The sequence below is a fragment of the Epinephelus lanceolatus genome, chromosome 22 (genome assembly GCF_041903045.1).
Source record: "Epinephelus lanceolatus isolate andai-2023 chromosome 22, ASM4190304v1, whole genome shotgun sequence".
In the NCBI taxonomy this organism is placed as follows: domain Eukaryota; kingdom Metazoa; phylum Chordata; class Actinopteri; order Perciformes; family Serranidae; genus Epinephelus; species Epinephelus lanceolatus.
Window position 1 is genome coordinate 19,751,721 of NC_135755.1, and position 17,901 is coordinate 19,769,621.

At 40.5% G+C, this 17,901-nt stretch overlaps 1 protein-coding gene across 3 annotated transcripts in view; it reads right to left on the reverse strand.

Annotated features, from left to right (window-relative positions):
* Nucleotides 1-8,569: 8,569 nt before the first annotated feature.
* Nucleotides 8,570-17,901, reverse strand: part of clcn5b (chloride channel, voltage-sensitive 5b) — a 40,161-nt gene continuing 30,829 nt past the window's right edge. For all 3 annotated transcript variants that reach the window (XM_033610045.2, XM_033610044.2, XM_033610046.2), the window contains 2 exons: nt 17,532-17,748; nt 8,570-8,929 (listed from right to left, as the gene is read on the reverse strand). In XM_033610045.2, coding sequence (XP_033465936.1) covers nt 8,839-8,929; nt 17,532-17,748 — 308 coding nt within the window. In that variant the 3' untranslated portion in view covers nt 8,570-8,838. The remainder of the gene's footprint in view (nt 8,930-17,531; nt 17,749-17,901) is intronic.

Below are 17,901 nucleotides of genomic sequence, written 5' to 3' on the forward strand. Positions count from 1 at the left end.
GTATCGGCATCGGCCCTAAAAAATCCATATCGGTCTATCCCTACACATTATGCCAATTTTTTTTCCCTTGGTTATAACGAGTGTACGATAATATTCCTTAAAATATGATGATTTTAAACCTGGTGAGATTGCTTAAAATTTGGAACGTACTTAGGCACAGCAGTACTTTGAACTAAACTTACCATGTTCACCATCATACTTTAGCACATTAGCATGCTAACATTTGCTAATTAGCACTGACTAGAGAGTGCAGCTGAGGCTAATGGGATTGTCATAAGTTTTGCAGGTAAAAATTTTGACCCGATGATGGTGCTAGATGAAGGTTAAATGATCGGCAAAGTTATCAGAGTTCTTCCTTTGGGGGTAATGAATGTATCTAACGAACTTCATGGCAATTTATCCCATTGTAGTACGGACATTTCTTTTAAAAGGTGGCACTAGTGTAAAGGTCAGAGGATCACCTTGATGTATCTGTCTTATTACAAACTTTCTTGACAATGCATCCAATCATTGCTGAGATATTTCGGTTTGAAACAAAATAGCCAACTGATTGAGTCAAGCTGAGTCATATCAGACTCAGATACTGTACTCTGTAATAGAGGACTCAGATTAAGATCAGGGGCAAAAATATGTGATCAAATGGAGCCCTTTGATTTTAATACCGAAACAGTTCCTTCATACTAGTCTGACTCCTCGGCTGAGACTGTGGTTATAAGCCTGCCTCTCCTCCTCTTCCACTCTCTGCTCACTACTGTTTTGCTTAGCGCTGCCTTAGATTATTGTGATTAGTTAAAAGAAATACAAATAACCCAGAGTGTTTTCCTCCACTATACCAGTGTGATAACGGGTGCCAGTGTGGAAATAGGTCTGGCTACATGAGACTACTTCAGACAGTGGTTCTGGCTCAGGGCCCCCCGAGTCCTTGGGGACCGTGAGCCTGTGTGGTAATTCATCTGTGATTTCCAAACTTTTTAGCCTGTGAACCCTTAAAAACTAAACTAGTAAATCCATCTGCGTTTAAGAGCAATATTAGCTTCTCAGGATCTTTCACCTGAGGCCTGCAAACATATAACTTGTCACTGTTATTATGAAAAGACCCTTTGGATTTAGATTGTTTCTTGGGGGCATCCCAGGATTCCTTCACTACTTGCTCAAAAGCAACTGCACCCCAATAGATCTCTTAACGGACCTGAAGATGCAGGAGAATAAATTGTATTTGTCCAAAAAAATCAGAGTAAAAGCTGAACATTTTCATGTGTTAAGCTGTAATAATTGTGTTTTGTCCTACTTTGCGTTGCCAGCTGAAGCCACACCGTCATAAATCCATCCATTCACATACACTTATCATTTGTAGGGACACGGGGGGGCTGTAGCTTAAACTAGCTAATAATGAGCGACATAAAATTATGATTCAAACTATGCAATTTTTGTGGCGTGGGCCTCTGTCGGACCACCTTCAAGACTGTACGTAAATGAACCATTTTCTCGACGTCTAAAAAGGACATGAGGTAACTGCTGAGTATGATTGTTTTGTGTTTAGAATTGTTGAATCAGATCATGTTCACAAATAATTTTATGGTAAAGGCATGGAGTGTTCACCTGTGTGAGGTTATTATGTTCTTTGGTTTGGAGCAAACTGCATCGGATCATCATCGAGCCAATTATCTGAAACAAATCAACGCAACGTTGGACAGATTATTTCTCTGGCAGTGACTCAACATAATGAATCACGATGAAGGCTTCGATTAATTCATACAGTGGTGGTTCGTCTCACAATGCATGTAAACTGAAAACAGATGTGCTAATAAAGACATCACCGCATGCTGCGCAACAACAGCTTTGAGCAGGATGCAACTGAGAAGGGACTGTGGTTAAGGCACAATACTTTTATACAGCCAAACCATAACAATTAGGGTCAATGCAGAGATTAGATCCTCTTGTGCTGGTCATGATCTTCCAGATGGATCTAACTGCAATTATGAATCAACCATCTCATAAATTTGCAATGGATATAACAAAAGAAAAGACTACTCGTGATGAGTTCACCAGAAAACAATATTAAGTGTGCACAGTACGAACCTCCCAAGGCTCTCTGTGGTCCCAGAAAAACTTTTCTCTTGAAGGAATTTGATGTGCGTGCTGGTGAGGTCAGCAGAGGTCTCAATCTGGGGCATTTGGCAGGAAGTTCATCAAAGCAAAGATGGAGGCATTGGAGAAAGTAATCAGAGACGCACCAACGTCTGCACTTACTATGGATATTTTAGGTAAGAAATCACAATATATTGTACTGTGAGTCCTCTGGCGATTCCCACCCCCAACAGGAGGATAATTCGTAAATGCTTCCTTTGGCAATAGTTACTTCGAAGTCGTTGTGGTTGGATTTCTATGAGCACATGAATGGATACAAGAGACTCTGCTAATGCTGCACAGGAATTTTCAGGCATTTTTTGTACGTTTTATGACAATTTTTCTTGTCATTGATCGGCCTCTGTCAAAAACTGTTTCCACTGTTATGCTGTTAGCCAAGGGGGGTGAGTATGACATAAAATTTATATAGTTTTGGGGTGAACTATTCCTTTACCATCAGCAAACATGTCTTACAAACTAGAATAGTAATTGGATAGCGCAGACCTCCACCAAGGCCAAATGCCATATCTAGCAATGCTAACAAAAGCGAAAAATAAGCATATATTTGCCCCGTGACTCAGATCCACTCTAAAACTTAACTGGCTCTGCCTTGGCCAATGCTTAACCCTTCCGCCATGTTTCAAGAAAATCAGGCTAGTAGTTCTTCTGTAATCCTGCTGACTAACAGACAAACTGAACCAAAAACATAATCTCCTTGGTGGAGATAGTAAGTGAATTTTGACCACTTGTGAGCAGCAGAAAGAAGTTGGAAGCACAATACCGACAGATAATCCCTTAGAAATTTGAACCTTTTAGCAAACAGTTGCCCATTTAGACATCTAGCAGACACGTAGCAACATTAGCATTCATTTGGAAATATGTTCATGTCCACACGATGAATATTAGTCCAACATTACTTTCCTTTTATCTCGTTTTTGGTCACCTCCAGCTCCTAAGAAAACGTCTGGCTCTTTAGCTGCGAAATTCTCCGCTAAGGTAACCAGCTAGTCGCTAACTGTGTCTGTTGTTGTTTGGTGCTGGGCAGGTCCGGTACAGACGTTTCTTCTTTTGCTGATAACCACTGCCTGCTACCAAAACAATGTTAACTGACATTCAGTTTTTTGCCAAGTGCTTGTGGCCACGACCTTTTAGCACCCAAAACAAAAGGTCATGCTTCTCCAAATAGTCAGCAAAGGTGTGTTTCAAATTAGTAAGTCAGGTATAAGTGAAATTTCAGCGTCTGTTTTTCCTGGCAGTGCAGCGCTGCTTCCAGGTGAGACTGAGCGAAAGAAGACAATTCAGTGGTTAAATAAAGCACACAATGAACCGAGGCTGAACTTTATGAGTACCAGTCTGAGAGAAAAAGAGCATGAGGCCCAGACAAGTTGACCCGCTCAACCTTTTAAATGTAAATAGTCCAGAATAATAATAATAATCTGCTCATGAAGGAGGATCAGCAGGGAACTGGATGGTGATATAACATCTGAACTTTCAGGAGCAGGGCACAGAGTGTTCGGGCTGCCAAAGTTTCCAAGAGCAAGACATTGAATTCTGTCACCTCCAGGGTTCGATAGAGTAGTATCACATTATTATGGACTGTCTTTCCATCCTGTGTGAATAGAGGCCAAAGGCCAGACATCAGCAGGGTTAGGGTTCGATCAGGGGCGTCAAACATAAGGACTGGGGGACAGACCGGTCCACCAAAGGGTCCCAACTAGATGACTTTGCACTCTTAGTATTGATGCACTTGTGAAGGCTGAGAGGTGCCGGATTTCAGGAGCAATATAACAGTGAGTAGCTTTCTTCATGTCAAATAGTGCCTCAGAGGCTTTCCCACCCTGACCACAATACAGTTCTCTGAAATAGCAATGAAAACTTATTGTGGTCATATTTATCGATATTGAAAATTGAGCAAAATGTTGTCAATCAGCAGCTTCAGTACAAAAGAATTTGTATCAGACTTCTACCTTAAAAGTCTGGATGGAACCCTATTACTAAGACACTGCCAAAACTTCTGATTCGTAAATGGTTCGTGAGGCAGGGTGCTTCTTCATGAGCTTCCACTGTAGTTTGGTGTGGTGATGTCGGCATTACCTGCACACGTAATGACAGTAAGTAGCAGACTGAACGTGAAACCTAAAACATATTGTTGAAATTGCATTTATTCTTCTGAAGACATCTCCAGCTATTTGTCATGTTCTTAAACCCTTTGAAACCAGAGCAAATTGGCTTGGTTTGAAACATGGGAGGAAGGCAATGAGCAATGAAAGAAGATATGACCCAAAAATTTGCAAGAAAGTAGTAAAAACAGAACATTTAAAACAAGAAAATTAGTTAAAAAAAAATAAAGTTAATAACAAATAAACAAGGAAATTACCTAAAAAAAAAAAGTGTGTAAAAATTACAATAATTCTGTACCATAATTTTAAATATATTTTAATAGTATTTTTTCCCTAGTTTTTAAAAAAATAATTTTCTATTTCTATTAATTTTTTGCTATTAAAAACAAGAAAATGATTTTTTTTAAAGAAACTTAAAAACAAACAAGGAAATGAACTAAAAAATTGATTAAAAATTCGAATTTTCTGTACCATAATTTTAAATATTTAATAGTAATAATTATAAGTATCATTTTTCCCTTTTTTTGATAATTTTCTATATCTATATTTTTTTTTTTTGCTATTTATGGGACATTTCTTAGCGAGTTGCTCGTTACCTTTTTTTCCCAATGTTTTTGAAAGAAATCACGCTATTTTGTTCAGGCTTCAAAGGTTTAAATACTTGCAAAAGGTGTCTGAAAGCAGCACAAGAAAAGTGACATTGATTCAAAGGTTTAAACTGAGAGAAAAGGAAAAATCAAAAAAGATCAAATCAGACTGTGTGGCCCATGAACTAAAGTATTCTTTATCTAGTATCAAATCTGCTCCGATCAGTTTAGAACCCTTATTTCATATGCTCAGACATGGTCAAACATTTCCATACACTTGTAAACAACATGTATACGATGGCAGTCTTGAATTTCCAATATTTTCTACAACTCTTATTTTCCTGTGATGGAATGATTGGAGGACATACAACTTTGTTACAAAAAAACATTCAGGAATTTTTAAACTTTCGTAAGTTTATAATGGATCGCCTGAAAATGTGACCAAATCTGCTGTGTCAGAAATCTAAATACAGCGACCTGAATGATCAGTTTTGGTAATGCACAAACTTGTGTCATGCAAATTGCTTTGTGGCACAGGCTCTTAACTTCTTCTGGGTGATAGTGATTGAGTACAGCTGGGCGACCTTTCTGAGCTCATTTAAATAGGGCTTGCTAAACACACTCATTACTTTCAGCTACAAACACTAAAAATCTGAGAACACAGCTTGGATCTGACAAACAGAATCATCGACCAGAACGAGTCAGGAAACTCACATAGAGCCAAAGCAGCTACATGTCCTCTGATCAACTGTGGACACAACTGTTTTTAAGTATAAAGCGCATGGCAGAGTTGTGTCATCGCCATGATCAGATGGAAAACAAGAAATTACCTGCAGCTGAGAGAGAGTTGGTCAGGGTGGTCAAGAGTCAACCAGGAACCACCCAAAAGCAGGACTGGGATGAATTAGAGGCTGCTACAAGACAGGTGTCACTGTCCACAGTCTGTTTTACATCGCCATGGGCAGGAAGGAAGCTCTTGCTCCAGAAGCAACACCTTAAAGGGAGCCTTCAACCATTTTTAAAATTCATCATTCCTTTGGTCTATGATCGTCCAAAATTAGTAGTAAAATGTAACCCTCCCAAATCCAAAAACTAGAGTGCTTAAAGTCATTTTCTGTTTCAGACCTGAGAACACGACAATAGAATAAGCCACAAAATCTCCCATTCATTGTCTATGGAGCAGCTCCAGACTTCATACCCTATGACATTACAAGTTTGACACTAACTTCCCTGGTTTCTGGTTTTGAGAGCGAGTAGCTCATGTTCACAATAATTGATCAAACTTTCCAAGGTCATGGAAATACCATCCTGGAATTCTTAATTTAGGTGGTGTTGCCCTTTAAGGCTCGACTGAAGTGCTTTTATCTTCTATTGTTTTACTTGGCTACATTGTAAATGAGGTTTCTGTCTCGATGTTTTTCCAAGTTAAAATAAAAGGTTGAATGAGTGTTGAATGAACATACATGTTCTTTACGAGTGTATGTAATCTTCTGACCACACCTTCAAGATTATATAGGAAAAACTCTAATTATCAGGGATGGGAATCGAAAACTGGTTCCAGACTGTCCGATCCATCGAAATCATGAGCTTCCAGGATGATTGTTTTATTGATGTCCTGTTTTTCTGATGTCATACTAATGCATTTAAGCTGCTGGAAACTTGCACAAGAAGAAGTCATGGCAGAGAGGAAGAAACGGTCCTACGAGTGGCTTAATTCCAAGAAGGATAAAGACATCAATGCTGCTTGTAATCGATGTTGAAACATCTTTCTGGACGACATGGACTTAAATTCCAGGAACTCCGTGGATTTGACACATGAGAGCTCCCTAAGAGAATAGCACGTCTGTTACGGAGGGTAAATATCCTGCCTACGCCCAAATTTTCCGACTGCATTTTTTACAGTTAAAAATGGTTTAAAGGCATAAAAAGATACCATATATATGTAGTACATCTCTCCCACCTACATACACACTTTGAAATTTCAAAAACAGTCTGTTTGTCATTTTTCTGTTATTTAAAGTGTCAAATCATATCATGTGGTGCGACCGTCCGGCCATAACTTTGGTTACGAAAACGTCTTCAAAATGACCCTAAATCTGTTCAAAATGATTTTGTTTAAGTATTTGGCCTGATTTCCAAAGTGTTTTGTAGCCCTGTAAAACAAGAGCAGGCATTTGTTTTTATATTTCAGTCATAACACACAAGCAAACTTTGTCCGATAATGTCCATTGTATGAAATATCAAGTGGTGCGACCATCAAGAAACGGCCACCTTGGGGCTTTTATGTTGAAACCCATTCAAAGACAGGAAGTTGCAGCATCGAGCTATTTCCCAAGAACCCATAGAGACAACAAGCAGGTTTGTGACTCTCTCTCAAATTGCGTTACACCCGGGTGTGGGGGAGTTTGAACCCCAGGGTGTGGGAGCCCTTCTGTGTGGAGTTTGCTGATCCTCCCTGTGTCAGCGTGGGTTTTCTCCGGGTACTCCAGCTTCCTCCCACAGTCCAAAGACATGCAGGTCAATTGGTGACTCTAAATTGTCCGTAGGTGTGAATGTGAGTGTGAATGGTTGTTTGTCTCTATGTGTCAGCCCTGTGATAGTCTGGTGACCTCTCCAGGGTGTACCCTGCCTCTCACCCAATGTCAATTAATAATGGCTTTGGTGTCAATAACACAATCTCGATTCCCATCCCTATTAGTCATCTAATACCGATAAAAATAAACATGAGGATAAAAGATTCAGTGTGATTTTTTAGAATCGACTGAGTATTTTATAAACTGTTTTCCAAACTGGAAAAAATTCCAGGTTGAGGTTTGATATCTTACAAATAAACACAGGCACGTTTAAGTCAGTGAAATAATTTAGTGGGACAAACAATTTTACATAAATTAATTCATGTGTCATGATTCTCTCTCTTTGCATTCTTTAGCCCTTCCACAGCAGCCCAGAAACACCTCCACCCTTCCATAAGGCATGACGTGGTTTTTGCAGCATTGTCATTATGCATGTATGATTTTCTTTTTTTAGATGAGAATTATAACAGCCACGTTGATAATCGAAGAGTCTCTATGGCAAGACAACACTGCATAGTTCCCAGGCTGGTGTCTCACGCCGTATTACAAATCACAAGAGTCTATATGACAAAAAAAAAAAAAAAAGGACGACATTTCTGGAGAGTTCTCAGGCTGTCAAGAAGTCTTTATGGAGTGTAAGTGTGTGTGTTAGATCCTCTTCTCACACTCCTGTATGCTTCACCCCTGAGGCTACAGGAAAGCTCACAGGAGAGAAGAGGAGGAGGAGGAGGAGGAGGGAGAGGGGAGGTGGCTGGGCATCCATCAGCCCAGCTCAGAGTGCTCTGTCTGGGCTCGCTGTGACAGCCGGAGGGCAGGTACGGAGCTCCCCACACCTCTCTTTATCCCTCCTGATGTCTTTATTTCTCCTCCACTTCTCTTGTCAGTATCTATGACAGAGGATTATCTGTTCCCACCTCCTTTTAAAAGTCTTTCTCGTGGGTGCAGCTGAGAAGCAAGATGGCATTTCTGCTCCTTGGAGCTACAGATTTCTCACTTCTGTTTTTTTTGTTTTTTTGTAAAGAGAGAAAGAGCAGGAGAGAAAGGAAAAAGCCAAAAAGGAGCAGATGTGAACTATTCCATTGACTTATTTCTCATGTGTATCTGTACTACATCCTTCTGGGTTGAACATGAAATTGGGGCCAGCAGTGTCAGTGAGGATGAGTCATTGTTTCTGAGTTTTTTCCAGTGGTGCACTCTTTCGAAAAGCCAAAAACGCCTCCATCTTACAGGAAAAAAAAAAAAAAAGATCCATTGTTCTGTAGTCGCCTGTGCAAATGGAGCTCGACTTACTTGGCTTTCGCTGAACAGCCTTTTTCTTTTTTAATGTTGAAGAGGTACAAGGTGCGTTTCATTCGAGTGTGCAAGCTGGTGTCTTCTTCTTCTCCCGCTGGTCTACAGAGGAGAGATGGCGAGAAGGAAGGACGGCGGAGCTCAGTTGAAGAGGATGGAGTCGGGGTCTCTGTTGGCGATGTGTGCCATGTGTTTCAGTATGTCTTTTTTAGTGATTATTCCCAGCAGCCTCCTGAAGACAAACAGAGAGAAACGGAGAGAGAAAGGAGAACAAAAGTCATGGAAAAGCTGATTACTTCATATCATACTTTGTTTGCCTTGTCACGGAAAGTCAAAAAATCGACAGAAAGCAGAGGCACACACATATCGAGGGGCGGTCTGGCCTCCAGTCTTGACATGGTGGCTTAGCTCAGTTTTATTACCGTCCCAGAGGGAAACTGGCACGCAGCGGGAGATCAGTGTAACACGCAAACACAAAGTAAACAGAGCGAAGGAGAGGAAACAACGAGGCTCTGATCTCATTAAAGCCAATTACAGCTGACACATCAGTTTTAAACACGTTCAGGTTCACACTCAGGACACCTACACCAACAGGTTACGTTCAAATAAAGTCAAATCTAGAGTTCACTCTCCTCCAAAACAACGGCCGGGCTGGCAGCTTGTGGTTCAACATGGTCTGACGCAGACAGAAATAAGAGGCATGATGAATAACGAGATATTCAGAAAATAAATGTGGCGACAGAAGAAAGCGCTCAGATTTCGACACACAAGATGTGAGCTGAAGGAGTAGCTCAGCAGTGCTGCTTTAAAGACAGACTACGTTACTTTTGAAGGATGACGCAAAACGTTCTTCAAGTTCATAGCAATAAACAACACATTCAGGGGTTTTATTGCTACAGCCTGTCTTGGTCTTGTGTGATCAGTACTCTCTAAAAAAATAGCGTTGGCGTCAGTAAGTAACGCTCAAAATAAAGTCGTTTTTCAGCATTAAAAAATGACATATGTTACGTTAATGTGTTTTAGTTAGTTGACAATTTATTTAAAGAAATTGGTCAAACTCAGTTTTAATTGAGATGGAATTAAAATAAATAAGTTAGAACATCTTAAATAAAATAGTTTGACCACTAAATATCAACACAACTTTAGGATGAATATTAAGTTAATTCAACTTAAGATTTTCGAGGTCAAATCATGTTGGTTGCACTAAACTGAATTCTCTCTGTAAGGCCAGAGTTGGAGCTACTTAAAAAGATGCATACAAATTGTTGCCTTAATTTTTTCAACAACAAGGATTGAACAAGGATTCTTTTTTAGAGTGTGTAATGTAAGCAATGTTTAGACAGATTTTGCTTTGCAAATATCAATACAGAAGTCAGATTGTGACTTTATGATTTTACAATTTTCAATACCCTGTAACTGTCACTTGTGGCTTCACTGGCTGTAATTTAGCAATTGTGACAGTGTTTTGCTTTAAGATTAAAGCTTTAAAAGAAGAATTTAAAGGGTGAGATGTCCTTTTATTAGCATGAACATGACTACTACTTTATTTTGAGTCAATTCAACAAACACTGGCCTGCTGCTTTAGTTACTACCAGGGCTGCAATTTAAAATTATTTTCATTGTCAGTTCATTTGTTGATTATTTTCTCGACTAATTAATTAGTTATTCAGTCTTAAAATTGTCAGAAAGCAGTGACAGTGTTTCCAAAGCCAAAGAGAATGTCTGCAAATGTCTTGTTTTGTCCACAGCTCAAAGGTACTCAGTTTATTGTCATAGACGAGTAAAGAAACCAGAAATTGTTTGCACCTCTGAAGCTGGAATCAGAGAATTTTTTTGCTTGAAAAATGATTTAAAAATTACTCAAATCGGTTAATCCATTACAGAATTAGTTGGCGATTAGTTTAATAGTTGAATTATAATCAATTTATCATTGCAGCTCTATTACTCGCCATCAGCAGGTTAGAATATTAGGGCTGTAACTGAATCAGAATTATGTCAGCTGAGTTGAATTTGGCTGTTCAATATGAATTATTTGACTATTTGTTCCTTTTCTTTTTCCATATAGAGTTTGCAAAGGGTTCAGTTGAGCGTTTAGGGTGGCAGTGATGTTCACATAAAATAGTAAAAAAGCCAAGTCAGCCCTCTGAACTAACTGCACGCTACCTACGCAAACGACAAGTCGGATTTTTGCAACAATATTTTTTGCCGACACCAGATATCAAACAAAAGCCACAGACTGTATCGTATGAAGTTGCTGTGAGCTGTAAATTCACCACGTCTACGAACAAGACATCTCAGAGTCTAGCCAGGCAAAGCTCTTGTCATACGGGCAGCTTCTGACTTTTACTCAGACTCCCCCAGGGTCTGGGTTCGCAGCCAATTGTACTGGACAGCAAATTTTTTTTACAACTCATTCAGGTAAAAATTTATTAAAACTTAAAGCTATGCATATTTAATGGTGGCGCCGCTTGAGTGACAGGCTCTCTTCGAGGCATTGCCACAGTCTATGAGTCAAATCAAAGCCTCACTCGTCCTTTGCTTCTCCCTTTTGTCTAAATACGATCACTTCTGGCTCCAAAACACAGCTGGAGACGGCAAAAAATGCTGACTATACTCAAGTCTATATTATCTTACACCCTTATCAAATACACAAATCACTCCTGTTTGAGAAACATTTGCTTAAAATGAAACTTCTACCACTTTATAGAACACATTTATTTAGGCTGCTTTTTTATACCGCTCAACAGATTCCTCTCATTCTCACTCAAGGACACTTTAATGTGTAGACAGGAGGAGCTGAGGATGTAACCGCGAACTCTGTGATTAGTGGTTGACCTGCTCCACCTCCTAAGCCACAGGGAAACATATATCCTTGACCTGTTTATAAAGACTTACATCCTCAAAAGGAACAACTGGGGTTGGTGCCGAGAGCCGCAGAAAGTACTGAGAGACGGACTGTGGATATGTTGGCAATAACAAAAATATAGAATATCACTGGCCTTATCCATTAAAAAAACAAAAAAATAAAACAAGCAGCTTTTAAATATTTCAACAAAGTGGTCAGCTCTCTCAGAGTGAGTCCCGTTGGAATCAGATATTGCTCACGAAAACAATTTGATTTATTCGTACAATAAGCTTGAAAATGTGAATTTGACCTGCTTTAATGGAATAACAAATATACAGAGCGAAAACGAGACAAAAAATAACCAAACTCAAGACTGACAGGATGTTTTTTATAGTCTCTGTTATAATGAGGTGTTACATTTCCAAGTAAAGCTCGTAAAACAAGCTTGTTGTCCGAAATAAATTGCAAACTAAATCAAAGCTGACAAAAGACAAGAAACAAACCCAGGCTGGAGCTGCTCTGCCAATAGGCAACCTTCAACTAAAGATACTAACTACAGATATTCTGGGAAAACACGACAGTTGCCAGTCAGAGCGATGAAATTAAAAGTATCCATCTCACAGGACGGCCGCAGAGATCACGCGATGCACTCCTCACACAGCCCCCAAGGTCTTTTCTCTGAGTGTGTCAGACTATCTTCATTCCCAGACAATGAGTGATAAGCTCGCTCTGAAACCTCACGTGAAAACACAAATCCTGCCTGACCGAGCCGAAGAGACAACTCTCTTCAGCCATATTCCTTCTTCCTTCTGGCGTGACGCCCAAACCCTTCCTTCGCTGACCCCTTTTATGTGCCTCCTCTTGTTCCCATTTACCCTCTACCGCCATAAAAAAAAATGTGCGATTCCTCAAAAATTTCCCCATTTTCCTGTCACACGTGGATCCACTCTGGTAACTCCGGCTTTCTATTGCTGGCCGACGAGCAGCCCTTCTGAAGAAAACATGTGCGAGTCCTGAAGAAGACGTTGTGCCTGTCAACAGCCTTTTAACAGCTGTGTGCGATGTCGACAGTGCCCATGGGCCAAGCAGTGTGTAAACCTTAAATTGCTCATTGTAATGAGATGTTCTGGGGGAAAGCAGTGGCTAAATGCCCGAGAAGTAAACACGGAGAACTAAACTCAACTCAAAGGTACTGGTTAGACTTTTGTTGACAGCAGTTTCGTTGAGTTGGTTAAAATTACGCTTGATCAAAATGATCCGACTTCCCCTCCAGGCTGCGAGCGCTTAGAAGCTGCACTGGGAGACTACACATCTGCTCCAACTGGCAGCAGATGAAATGTTAAAGGGTACGCCACTGATTTAACACATTAAGATCAGTTTACAGATCGTTACCCATTTTCTGCAACGGCTCATCTACATATTCCTCCACGATGTCTCAATTCTCCAAGGCTGTTTATTCTAAAAGCTGGTCAGAACAAGACTAACTCAAACAACTAACTTCCCCAGCTGAGGGTTTTCACTTTTCCTGCAGGAAAATGAGTACCGCGTGTGTCGGGAACGCAAAGCGACAAAGAAGAAACCACGAGATATATTGTTACACATGTGCGCAGGCCTGTGTTTGACAGTGTGTGTAAAATACACTATTTCTGTACACTCGTGAAAATATACATAATTCCACTCCCAAATTCCTGAGAGCTGTGTGTTTGAACATGTCAGATCCCCATCTAAACAACCGAGGTCTGAGTGTGTGTGTGTGTGTGTGTGTGTGTGTGTGTGAAATGAAGTGGGAAAAATGAGTATAATACTAATTAAGTTTATCCTCACTGGGAGTATCTTCTGCTCTGCTCTGTCGGAATATGATTCTTCAGACTAACACTGTCATCACAAAGACGGTTTTATTAGTCTGACAGATAACAGGAGTGTGTGTGAGATGTTGGCACTGGTGGAGCTGGAAGTTTGTGGATGGAGACCATTTCAAACAAAGGAAGAGAGAGAAGGTTTTGGTGACTAAGTTTGAGAGGTTAAATCCAGTCTTCGAATGACTTAACACAGCAGCTTCAATCTTAAAGGCATAGCATGCAGGATGGTCGGCTGCTGTTCGGAAACACTTTCAATTACTTCCATAAAAAATGACTAAAGTAAAAGTGCAAGTTACGAATTACAAGTACTTGTTTAACAAATTACTAAAAGTACATGTTATTTTCCATTTTATTAGAATAAAATGGGAAAAAAATAATCATGGCAGTAACAAAATATTAAGCCCCGCAGACCACAAGCTACAAGATAAGTTAATGTCATTAACATAACCCCAAAAACTAATGTTACATATGAACAATTAACATAGCTAACACTAGCTAACTACCTAAATCTCCACCTATGGTATGTGTAACTTACTTCAATGTAGGGCTGCAGCACTATACCACTTTCAAGGTATAACGTGATATAGAAGTTGACGGTCATCATGCCATGAACATTTGCTTATCTACGATACTGGAAAAGATGCAACTGGATGGAGAATCTTCCCTTTATTTTAGGGTGTTTTCAGCCTTCTAAGTGGAGTCAGAGCGGTGACTCAGCTTTTTTTTTTGTGCATATGTGAACACACCAAGAGAACTCAGACCACCTGTTCAGTTCACTTCAAGCCTGCAGTGCGATTCACTTAACCTGTGCCTTGTAAACACAAAGCACTCCAGGTTCGCTTTGCTCTTTGCCATTGTATTTAGCCCTCTAGATGACATGCTGTTGCACTGGGACGCCTAAAAAGACGGGACGAAACCACGTCGGCCTGTAACGCTTGCAAGGACGCAGGACGAGAAGTAGTTTGGTCCTCAGAGGATACTGCATGTCTCCAGATGTGGAATGCAGAATACATCAAACAGATTCAGTCTAGAGCACAGAAACACTAAGGTTTTCCTCCCATTTTAAGTTCATCTGAAAGTGAGGGGCTTCATAACCACATTGCAGTGCCACGTCAAAGTAAAACAAAACTATGTCAATATACATATATATATTATACAGTGGTGGAAAAAAGTTTTCGGACACCCTTAAAATTTTACACAATCTCAATTATTATCATGAAATATTTGTGGAAAAATCTTTTTTGTGTTTGTGGCTGCATTAGACAGATACAAACAAATACAAATTATATTTTTTTGTTTATTGTTTACAAGAAAAACTAACAAAACTAAATTCTTGACAGTTTCAATATGTCAGTTCTCAACATTGTCGGTATCAAAGTCAACAAATAACAGAGAATGTGTTCAAAACTGAACAAAAAATAAATAAACCATCACATCATCAAATTAATATTTAGTAGTCCTGCCATTGGCACGTAGTAGAGCTCTAATCCTGGCTGGCATGTTCCCCACGAGCCTTTCACACTGTTGAGGGGTAATCTTGTCCCATTCTTCTTGAATTACTGCTTTTAATTCTTCTAAATTCTTTGGTTTATGCTTTGAAACAACCTTTTGATAATCCACCACAGATTTTCAATGGGGCTCATGTCTGGGGATTGAGCTGGCCACTCTAAGACCTGGATACTGTGCTCCTGCAGCAAAGTTCTACTGGCCTTGGATGTGTGGCAAGGGGCATTATCTTGTTGAAACATCCAGTTTTTACCTCGACGGAACAGTGCACGCACAAAAGGGAGCATGTGGGTTTCGAGAATGGTACAATACTTGGTAGAGTTCAATGTGCCATCACAGACAGTGAGATGACCAACACCAGCAGCACTCATGCATCCCCAAACCATGATACTGCCTCCACCATGCTTGACAGTAGGTACTGTACATGCTGGAGATAATGCTTCGCCTGGCCTTCTGCGTACCCTCACATTAGTAGGAGGAAGATAAAGCTGGAAACTGGACTCATCTGACCACAAAATCTTCTTCCAATTCCTGGCTGTCCAGTTCTTGTGTGCCTGGGCCCAACGACCCCGGGCTAACCTCTGTCTCTCATTGATCAGGGGCTTCTTGATAGCCTTGCAGGACCTTAGGCCACGTACAGTGCGGGTGGAACACTGGACACCAGTTTGGTTTGACCACTGCTGCTGAAGCTCCTGTGATGTCATTCGGCGGTTTTGCCTGCACATGCGGATCAGGATGCGGTCATTTCTTGCTGAAGAAACCCTTGGACGCCCAGATCTTGGTTTGTCTTCCAAGCTGTTGGGTCGTCTGTATTTCTGCAGAGTGTATCCAACTGCTGAAGGACTGCATCTGCACTTCCTGGCTATCTGGCGGCAGCTGTACCCTTCCTGGCTGAGAATCTTTATCTTCAGGCGTGTTTCCTGCGTTAGGTTCCTTGTTTTAGCCATTTTTGTGTCTGAAGAACTTTCAAATGTGCTGGCTTTATGTAGACACGAAGCTTGGCAACAAAAATTGTGTCTTTTAATAAAAAGAACAACCTTCATCATTGGTACCAAAATGACCCAATACTCAAAATTTTTTATGTATTTTTATGGAACCAATCAATTTTAAGTTTTTAATGGCTTTTTTAGGATTTATTTAGTATTTTGGCTGTGACTGTACTAAAAGAAATTGCACTTGAAGACCTAAGAGTGGTTCTCAATTCAATATTTCACAAACGCATGGGGTGTCCGAAAACTTTTTTCCACCACTGTATATAGTGTGAACAGAAAGAGAACTGAGTGCCTTTTCTGTTGGTCCACTTTTTGGTGCTCTTTTAGAGGGCCAAGTTATGTTTGTTTATATAGGACATTATGTGGACACACCCTTACTTATTTTCTAAGGGGCACTTTTCTGAGACGGTTATCGTACAGTGAAAATCTCATACAGTTGCAGCCCTATTTCAATATGCGTACGGAGGTAAGACAAAGTGTTTTTGTGTGTTTTCCAGGAGGCACTCGTTTTTAGGTTTTGGAATAAAAAGTGCAGCCAGATGCTGCTGATGAATTGTTGCTGGGAGTTGTCTCCTCTCTGCTCCGTCATCATCACATCATAGTCAAGAGACGAAAGAATGCTTCTTTTTCAACTTGCTCTGCAGTAAAGGTGCTCCCTTGTGTGCTCTCCCTCCCTACACTCAATACCAACATTTAGAGGAGACTTAAAGTAACGAAGGTATAAATGGGAAATGTCGCAAAGTAAAAAGTAGATTACTGGCTCAAGAATATACTCGAGTAAAGAGCAGACGTACAGTTTTTTACTCATGCCCCTTATTTGTGATGTGGTACAAACCACAAATAAGGGGCACAAATTGGTGTGTGCACCCATGAGCCACCAAAGCATCCTTTAAAAAAGAGTCACTACAGAAGTGTGACAGCGACATCCTCATAAAAACACCTCTCCTCCCTCTTTTACCATTTCCTTAACTTTTTCCTGCTTTAATAGATGTTCACAGCAGAAGAAGCAGAACATACACTTGTCCTCCGCTCAGGTTCCCAAACACTCCATAAATCACCACTTCCAAGCAGCAGGTTTCACTCTGACAATAAAACTTTACGAGCTACATGAAATGCAAAAATATAAGATGTCAAATGTGCAAGCTTTGCTGCTCTATCTGTACCGTCTCCATGGCGTCAACATGGATGTTGTCTACTAATCAACAGATGTTACAGATGCCATAAAGGGGCCCTACAACCGCGCTCGGTAAAGGTCATGGTAGAGAAGAGATTTGGGTAAATACACCTGAAGAATTTTCCCCTCCCCTCCATTAACCGTGTGTCTTCCTCCCTAACTCCTGTGCCTCCTCGCTTCTCCTCTAATTCATGAGCTGACAGCGGAATGACCCGAGGCTCTCCTGCACATCCATCTGTCGCTGCTTCACGAGCACAATTTCCTGACGGTTTCTCACTTTAATGTCTACAGGCGTGGGGGAGTGGTCAGTTTATGTATTCGTCCATCTTTCCTCCCATCTATTAGTCCCCTCTTCCCTTCTTTTCTTGTAACACGACAGCAAAGAGGATTTTCTCCCCGGACAAAAATAAATCATAGGGGCGAAAAATGTGTATGTATATGTGTGTGTTTGTTCTCACCCGTTGTGTGTAACCAGACACTGACGGAGCCCCAGCTTCCTGAAAATATCCACAGTGATGTCCATAGGTGTGTGGTCGGTGACCGTGAAGGGGCTCAGGTCCATGATGCCTCTGAGGCGGAGGGGTGGTGGAGCTTCGGCAGCTTGAGCTGGAGCATGCTCAGTGAAGACCACCTGGGAAGCACTGACGATGCCCTCTTGACGTTTTCGGGCGTTGTCTGAAAGAAACGGTGGATAACATTTATGATATAAACTAAAAAAAAAAAAAAACAAGGATGTCACAACATTGACAGTATTTTCTAAATTGAAGTTCTGCAGCAGGTTTTAGCAGGAAACGTTAAAACCTTGAGCAAACAGCATTTTTTAGCAGC